The sequence below is a fragment of the Vipera ursinii genome (assembly GCF_947247035.1).
Source record: "Vipera ursinii genome assembly, chromosome: 3".
NCBI lineage: Eukaryota > Metazoa > Chordata > Lepidosauria > Squamata > Viperidae > Vipera > Vipera ursinii.
This window is the reverse complement of record NC_139516.1, coordinates 155322332-155331547: the sequence shown is the minus strand read 5'-3', so window position 1 is coordinate 155331547 and position 9216 is coordinate 155322332. Positions and strand designations below refer to the sequence as shown.

The window sequence follows — 9216 nt, the reverse complement described above, 5'->3', positions numbered from 1 at the left end:
GTGGATTGGTTCCACTTAAAGCAGAGGCCCCCAACCTTTTAGGCACCAGGGACCGATTCTGTGGGGAGAGGTTTTTCCATGGACTGGAGGGGGCGTGGTTTTGTGTGCTGCCTGCATCCCATTGGTGGGGCTTTGCTTGTTTGCACGGCCCGGTTTCTGACATGCTGTGGACCGGTGCTGGGCCATGGACTGGGGGTTGGGGACCTCTGACTTAAAGTATATAATTCTATTCAGAAGTGCTGGAATTAAGTAATGTCTATTTCTATTGTAAGTTGTTACAAAATTTTGTTTTCAGAGCCACTAAAAATTATTTCTGTTTTTCATGATTTTTACCAATGTCTATTGTGCAAACAATATATATGTACTATTTTTCATTTAGATGTCAAAACATACTGTTCCATGTAAGAAAATATTTACAAAATCTATAGCTGAATATGTTCTTGAAAATTTTGAAAAGTAATAGCATTTATTCGGCAAGTTATGAATTGGATTGTAATAAAACATGTTTGTTTTTATGTACACAGAAGCTAATTTATACTTTCTGTTTTTTCCTCTTTTTAGATATTCCTAGATCGGATGTACTAATTCATTTCATTGGAATTGTACTCTACATTATCTTCATTAAGGATGAATGTTGAAAAAAAACAGAGTCATGAATGTGATGAAAAAATAGAAAATGAGTTACCACAAGACAGCGCTAAAAATATTTTAGCAGGAAAAACTCCCAATGAATCTTTTTCTAACTCAAAAATGCTTTTGATGAAAGAACAGAAAAATCCATTGAAAAACCCAGAAGAAAATGGCTTGGCCAAACGTCCATTATCCCAAACAACTGATCAGGAACTTAATGAAACAACTATAACTGAAAATGAACCTGCCTTGAAAAGATTAAAGCTGGTTGGTTCAAAACCTGCAGAAGAGAATGAAGGAAACCCCTCTGATGCTATAACATATGAATATTCTGTTGATGGGACAAATAAACCAGTAGGAAAAGTAGCTGTAAACACCTCTCCGAGTAGATGTTCATTTTCATCAAATTCTTCATGCATTCAACAAGAATTTGTGCCCGAAGATAATACTGTACAGATAACACCTATGGAAAATGAATGTTCTCAAGAGAATGAAATATTACTTCCAGAATGCAGATCATCTATCTTAGATAATTCAACTGGCATTAATTACACAATGAGTAGTATTAAGAATGTTTCAAAATGCAAAAGCTGTAAGGAGATTTTTTCCTCCACTCTTGATTTAGAAAGGCACATTCAGGAACATCACCTTAAGCAATTGAAAGAAAAAGGGAGTTTGTATTGTACTTCTAAATCAGAGCATACTTCATCTTTGCAAGCGCACATCAAGCAGACCTCTGGCCAACTTACATATTTTTGTGATCTCTGTGGTTATCAGACTTCTAAGGAAGCTCTCCTACAAGCTCATTTCCTTGGCAAGACACACCTCCGGCGACAAAATCTGGCTGCCCGTGGTGGATTTGTAAAGATGTTAACAAAAAAATCCTTTTGTAAAAAACAGCGGTTTTCAATCAAAGAAAAGAATGACAGAACGAAATTGGCATCTAATAAACAAAAAATAAGAGATGAGCTTTCGGATCATTTAAGAATTTCAAGCAATAAGATAGGGAACTTGAAAGGAAATTGTCAACGTTTAGTTGAAATGATGCCATCTACTGAGCCAACAGAATGTATTACTAAAGAAGAGGCCTTATTGTGGAAAGTGGATGGAAATGGTGAAATCCTGTTTGAAAAATCATCTGTATCAGAGTCTTCAGAATGCAATCCATGTTTATTGAAACCTGCTAAAAGTAGTCAAGTCACAGCTAGCAACTTAAACGCCACTGGTGTATTAGGTAGTTTCCACAAAAAAAGAAGAATCCTATCACGAGGGATGACTTTCAGGCAAAGCACTTTTTTCAGAATAAATCAGATTAAAAGAAGATACAATCTTTTAGGTGTTGGTAAAAAAAGCAAGCTTGATTTTAGAGTGAAGCATAGTGTTCGGGGAGAGTTGCATTGGAGTGATTTAACACAGGCCAAAGTTTTACAAAGTGAAGGTGATGGCAAGGATTTCTACGCAGATATCCCCAAAACAGAAGCATTACATCAGAATGAAAAAAATATGCTGGAACATAAGACTACATCAGAAAAGGAACTTGATGAGCAGAGAACTCTAGATCCTTGTAATCATGGTGGATGTACCACATCAAATAAAGAAGACCTGAAATTGGATGCTGATCAAACTCATGGTGAATTTAAGGTCCATTGTCAAATATATGGATATTCCTCTGACAGCAAGGACCTGGAAAGTTGTCAAAAGAATAATCATATAGACAGTTGCAAGATAAATTGCCCTAAATGTTCATTTCTTGCCCCAAATGACATAAGCCTTGGGAAACACATGTCTGATGAGCATAGCATGGCTTTCTCTTGTTCTGCTTGCTGCAAGTATTTTCTAACCAAAGAAGAAGTAGCAGCTCATAATGCAACTGAGCATCATAGTGATTTATTGTCTCAAGGAAATACCATTCAGTCGCTTCAGAGTGATCTGGCTGTGCATTCAACATCTTGTCCTTCAGGTGAACTTCCAGAGGTTGTAGAATTGAAAGCACAACAGGCAGACCTCAAGCTCTCAATATTACATCCAGGTAGTGAGCTCAAGGAGTCTATTCTGAATAGAAGTCAATTTCAGTGTAAAAAATGTTTTTATAAAACGAGGTCTTCTTCTGTGCTTACAAGGCACATAAAACTTCGCCATGCTCAGGAATACCATTTCCTTTGTAAAGCGTGTAACCTTTATTCATTAAGCAAAGAAGGCATGGAAAAACACATAAAGCGAAGTAAACACCTTGAAAACGCCAGAAAAAATAACATTGGCTTACGATTTGAGGAATGTATTGAAAAGATATGTATAGGTGGGACAGATGGTAAAAAAGGAACTGAAGGCCCTATTTGTGGAAGTTTAAAGACAGCATTAGAGAATGAGAGCATATGTGCACCTTTCTCTTCTCTGCAGAAGGTATCAATAAATAAAGAGTTGTACCCATCAAATGAAACAATTAAAGATAGTGAGTTGATTCTTGGCAGCCTGCAAAAGAAAGGTAGACCTAAAGGGACAATTTCTCGGACATGTCCTCATTGTGGCCTATTGGCGTCTAGTGTAACAAACTTGACTGTCCACGTTCGCCGAAAGCATAGCCACCAGTACAGCTATTTATGCAAAGTATGTAATTACTATACTGTAACTAAAGGTGATATGGAACGTCATTGTGCTACAAAGAAGCATAAAAGCCGCTTGGAAGCCAATGGGGAGAAAAACGTTGAGTTTATTGTTTGCCCAGAAAATGATAATAATGAAGCCAACAAGAAGAAAACAGATGATCCAGGAAGTCTTTCAAAAGAATTCATAGTTTCTAACGATCAGACTTCAGAGACAGATCAAGTTATTTTGGAAAGCAAGGGAGATGAACAGGACAATACTATCCAATTAAATGTCAAAAATATAATTCACCTTCCCAAAATAGATAGAGATAGAAACTTTTCTGAAACACAACATAAAATTGCAGAATCGGGTAACATTAGCCAAGATAAAAATGTGCTGGTTCAAACTAGGCTAGCAACTGCAAATGATAATAAGTGTGCCCATTGTAACTTCACTGCACATTCTTTTTCTTCCTTGGAAGTACATATAAAACGCAAGCACACTAAAGAATTTGAATACTACTGCATGGCCTGTGACTATTATGCAGTTACTCGCAGAGAGATGATTAGGCATGCAGCAACAGAAAAGCATAAAATTAAAAGACAGTCGTATATAGGTGCTTCCTCCGGAGAGGAGACAGATGTACCAAGTATTGCCAAAGAAACTGCTATTGTTTCTGAAGAAGAGCAGCAAAGTAGAGAAGATCTTCAGACTTCATTAGATGAAACAAAGTCCAAAAGTAACATTGAAGAGGAAAACCCGGACAGTCAGGTCACGCACGAAGTGAATAAGTCACCTACCTATCTGGCATTAGAAGACAGTGTTGCTTCAAAGGCTTCTAAAGATTGCATTCTTGAGCCTCTAGTTGGTGAAACCAAAGATGGAACTGATCAAGGCAGAAAAAATACAAGTAGTGAAGAAAAGGATCAAAATGAAGGTCTTAAACTCAATGAGATGGTTGAACTTAAGGAAACAGTTGATCGTGTTCTGCATCAAAATCAAGAAATAGCAAAATCAAACATTCATTTGGAAACAGAACCTGGAAATGGAAACATGGCTTTTGATGAAAGTTCTCCAGATTCAGATTTAATGAAGAATGAAAACAAACTGGAGGAAGATTCTGAAAAAAGATATGAAAGTTCAGAAGTAGCTACTGAAGAAGTGAAAACAGATGAAAACCATTTGTCTGTGGTTTCAGACACTGGTAGTGCACTGGAGCAGGAAAGTATCAGTGAAAGTACTGAAAGTTTTAAAAACATCCAAATGTTACAGCAACAGATAAACACTAAGCAGTGTCCTACAGTGGAAGAAGAGAGTACCTTGATAGATGCCCAGAAAGAAACAGGAGTATCTTTGAATAATATTTGGGGTTCAGATAGTTCAGTAGCTGAAGTCATGGACAAAAATGACACAGCTTTGGATATTTTAGACAGTGTTGATGGCAAAATAGTAGATGGAACAGGGATGCCAAACTGTGGTCAATTTGATTCTTCAATAGTGAAAATAAACCATGAAGACTATTGTGAACAAGTTGATCACCCAGTTGATGGCCAGAATCTGAATAAGCAAAAAAGTTGGGATAGGGCTATAAAAGTGGATTGCCCACGGAATGATGGAAAAAAGAAGAAAGTAGAAGGCCATCCTGTGAAAGAATCTCCACGAATTTGTTGTGATGACTGTGGTTTTTTAGCAGATGGTTTAAGTGGACTAAATGTTCACATAGCCATGAAGCATCCATCAAAGGAGAAGCATTTCCATTGCTTACTATGTGGAAAATCGTTCTACACCGAGAGCAGCCTTCATCAGCATCTGGCTAGTGCTGGCCATATGAGAAATGAACAAGCAAGTGTTGAAGAGTTGCCAGAAGGAGGTGCCACCTTTAAATGTGTGAAATGTACAGAACCTTTTGATTCTGAACAAAATTTATTCCTTCACATAAAAGAACAACATGAAGAACTGCTCCGGGAAGTCAATAAGTATATTGTTGAAGATACTGAACAAATTGTCCGAGAACGAGAAGAAAATAAAGGCAATATTTGCAAATATTGTGGGAAGATATGCAGAAGTAGTAATTCAATGGCTTTCCTTGCTCATATCCGTACTCATACAGGTACGTATTGATGAGTTGTTCAGTTAATGTTTTGTGATGGAAATTGAATTAAAATTCCTTCCTTCCTTCCTTCCTTCCTTCCTTCCTTCCTTCCTTCCTTCCTTCCTTCCTTCCTTCCTTCCTTCCTTCCTTCTCACTCTTCTCCTTTTGAAACTTGTAAACCAGTCCTTCTAATGCTGTATTCCGACAATATATGATTTCCATGTTCAGTGCTTAAAGATTGAGATGTTAGCTTCTAGGAGTATTTTTTAGAAGCCAAAGAACAGGAAGATTAATTTTCTTAAAAGTTTTCAATAGCATCTCTTGTTAATATACATTTTAAAGATTATATCCCCAGACAAACCTATAATTCACCAATTTCATTGTAACTCATTAAGTGAATAATTTGTGGTTTCATAGGATATTTTCCTTTGCAATAATGAATCTCTTCTGCTTGTACAATGTGGAATTGCTTGGCAAATTTTTCATTCATGTATGTATGTATATGTGGCATTGACCTGGAGTTTCATTTCCCTTTTTACTTTCCCTTTTTTGGCTTGTCTTCTTCCTTTTCTATCAAAGATTAGGTGCCAATGGGTTTTATAGTATGTTTTTAACTGAGGAGCAAGCCACCAGGCAAGAGATATTGATGAAATGAGACATTCAGCAAAGTCCATGTATGAACAGAAGAGTTGCATATATCTACCCAAGCAGATATACTAAATGTTTCCTTTACCTATGAACAGATATAACAACACATTTTAGCTTTATTACTCTTCTATTGATACCATATTGGTATGGCTGTATCTAGTCTTCCACTAATTGAGTTTTTATAAATCCCAATCTGAGATTATTTATTTGATGGATAAAGATATTGAGCTAAAGGGAGGACTGGAGTTTAAAGAGAGCACAAATAAAATGAAACAGAGATGGGTAACTGAGATATGTAGGTATTGATCTCCAACAAACCTGGGGATGGTTCATTTCTGAGCCACTATATCTGGCAATGATCAGCTCAGTGGACTCACACTAAGAGAGCTTGTTCAGTGTAGAAGGTACCAAGCTAGAAACTGGGAGAGTATGAATTATAGTCCCACCTTAGACACAAAGCCAACTAGATGACTTGGACTAGTCACCCTCTCTCATCCCTAGGAAACTTTCTTTCTTTCTTTCTTTCTTTCTTTCTTTCTTTCTTTCTTTCTTTCTTTCTTTCTTTCTTTCTTTCTTTCTTTCTTTCTTTCTTTCTTTCTTTCTCTCTCTCTCTCTCTCTCTCTCTCTTTCCTTCCTTCCTTCCTTCCTTCCTTCCTTCCTTCCTTCCTTCCTTCCTTCCTTCCTTCCTTCCTTCCTTCCTTCCTTCCTTCCTTCCTTAAGTGAATACATGTCATTGTGTGGTACAGGTAGTCCTCAACTTACAACAATTCATTTAGTGACCACTCAAAGTTACAACAGTACTGGAAAAAGTGACTTATGACCATTTTTCACACTTGCAACCATCGTGATATCCCCATGGTCATGTGATCAAAATTCTAATGCTTGGCAACTGACTCATATTTATGACAGCTGCAATGTCCCAGGTGCAATATGATCAACCTTTCTAACCATCTAACAAGCAAAGTCAATGGGGAAGCCAGATTCCCTTAGCAACCATGTTATTAAGTTAACTGCAGTGATTCACTCAACATCAGTGGCAAGATATGTCATAAAATGGGGCAAAACCTACTTAACAAATCTCTCAGCAACAAAACCTCTGGGCTCAGTTGTCTAGTAAGTTGAGAACTACCTATATTTGAGTCCCTATGCAGTACTAGTATGCTTGAGAAAAATGGGTGTGCATAGGATTCTACAAGTTGGGATCTTCCTTTGAAAATTTCTCCAGATCAGTTCAGGCATCTTTTCTGTTTGTTTATTTATTTGCTTCCTAGGGATATGTTAGAGATATACTGTATATCCACCCGTTTTTGAGATAATTTTTGATCCTAGTTTGTATCTATCTACAGCCTGACTGAGTGGAGTACTTTTGTATTCCTTGAACTCAGGTGCAGAACCCTGAAAAAAAAACTGCTTTACTCATTCAGGAGCTATAACACTTTTGAATAGTTTTGGAAACATGCACACCCCTAATTGGTAGTTTCATTCTGCATAGAGAGGATTACAGTGCAGCTTTTTATTTACTTTTTGACTGGGCTAAAAGATGATCTTAACTTACTATCTTAGGTAGGTTTCCTGCCTCTTGGATACAGAATCCACTAATTGCATTTAATAGTTGAATGACGGGTATTTGGTGTAATTTTGTTTTTTGTTTTTACTTGTGAAGTGTGCTGATTTTGGGATACAAGTGCATATGATTATCATGATATTTGGAGTTGGCCATCATTTTAGAAAGCATTGTTAATGGTAATGCAGTACCTGTGATATTTGGACCAGATAATTTAGACCCTATGCGGTTCCACATTTTCCATTCTCTTTTTATGTTTTATATTAAGTGGAAAAATTTAAAACAACACTTTTGCCAAAAATGCATAAGCTGCAGTTCTAAATTTATGTAAAAATTCACTGCTGTGTTTCTATAAACCTGCCATACATTCTTTATTTTAAATAGACAGCTTTTCTAAATCACTGAGCTCTGCTTAGACAAGTGGTGTCTCTCTGGTTAAATTTATGAGTGGATTTGAATAATAAATTCACATTTCAATGAACATATTTTCATTAAAACTGTAAGGTTTATTTTACTGTACTTTTAAATAATAGGCTATTATAGAGGCTCTGGTTTGACTTCCAGCAGTAGTTGAAACTTGGTGCAGTTTCTAGAAAGAAAATGGAAAGATAAAAAGATATTCAGGATGTTGCAAAAAATATTAATATTCTTGGTGCTATCCTGAAATGGTTCCTTTTCTCCAAGAAGACGAAGCAGTGGTTGGGCAATATGCTTAAGATTCAGGTGAGGAATATTGTCATGAAGAATCTATACTCAAACTAAAGTATTCTTACAAACTCTTATTTTGGAATTCTGGCTGTTTTAAAAGTCTGCTATTGCTAGATTTGGGCATAGGAACCAGTTTCAGGAAACGGTTTGATTCTGCAACTGTTGGGCTTTTAGGAAGCACCAACTTGTTCATGTGTTTTTATGAGCCCTTAATATGCCCTCTTAAGGCAGATAAAATGGAATAAAACTACAGGGAAGATGCTAATGGAGGTCTCTTTAGAATTCTTTATGCAACTGTCTGGTCAGGACATGTTGCTTATAATTGATGTGTCCATTACTTGAATTCTCTTGTAATTATAGTCAATAAGTCTTGTAAATGTGTTAAAGCTCACTAAAAGCATACAAATTCAAGAACAGAGTAAGGCTAATAATTTAAAATAATCAATGTAGGCATTTCAGCACTTAATTTCCCTTGTGTGTTGATAGCTGATCATTCTTAATCCATTAAGATTTATTTAGTCGTTTACAATGCAAAATAGGTTTGCACTGGTCACTTGTGCCATTTGAAAATGTCCACCAGGTTAAGTGCAAAATGTAGTCCATTAGTCTTCCTTGACTATATGTATTAATTGCATTTAAAATCAAGTTAATGTGGATGTGAAAGTGAGGTAACTATCAATATATGACAAAGCAACCCTACTTACATAAGTTACATCATTGATTGTAACATTTAGTAAAAGTTAGCTCAGTTTTTAATGTCTTGTGTATGTCTTATCACTGTGTATTTTTACTGTGCTTTGCCCTAGATGTGAATATATCAGAAAATACGTTTTTGGTTGGTGGGCAGACAATAAATTAGATCTGCTATTTCACTTCACAAGTTATTTTTGGACCAAAGAAGGAAGAGTTGCAAAGGAGTTTTTAATCTACTCTCACTTTACCCTAAAATGAATGGCTTTTCTGATAAGGGTGCTTCTGCACATTAAATAGT

General features: G+C 36.3%; 1 protein-coding gene across 1 annotated transcript in view; it reads left to right on the top strand.

Moving 5' to 3' along the window:
* Positions 1–622: 622 nt before the first annotated feature.
* Positions 623–9216, top strand: part of ZNF407 (zinc finger protein 407) — a 355740-nt gene continuing 347146 nt past the window's right edge. The window contains exon 1 of the mRNA XM_083359962.1: positions 623–5323. Within this exon, the coding sequence (XP_083216088.1) occupies positions 628–5323 (4696 nt within the window). The 5' untranslated portion in view covers positions 623–627. The remainder of the gene's footprint in view (positions 5324–9216) is intronic.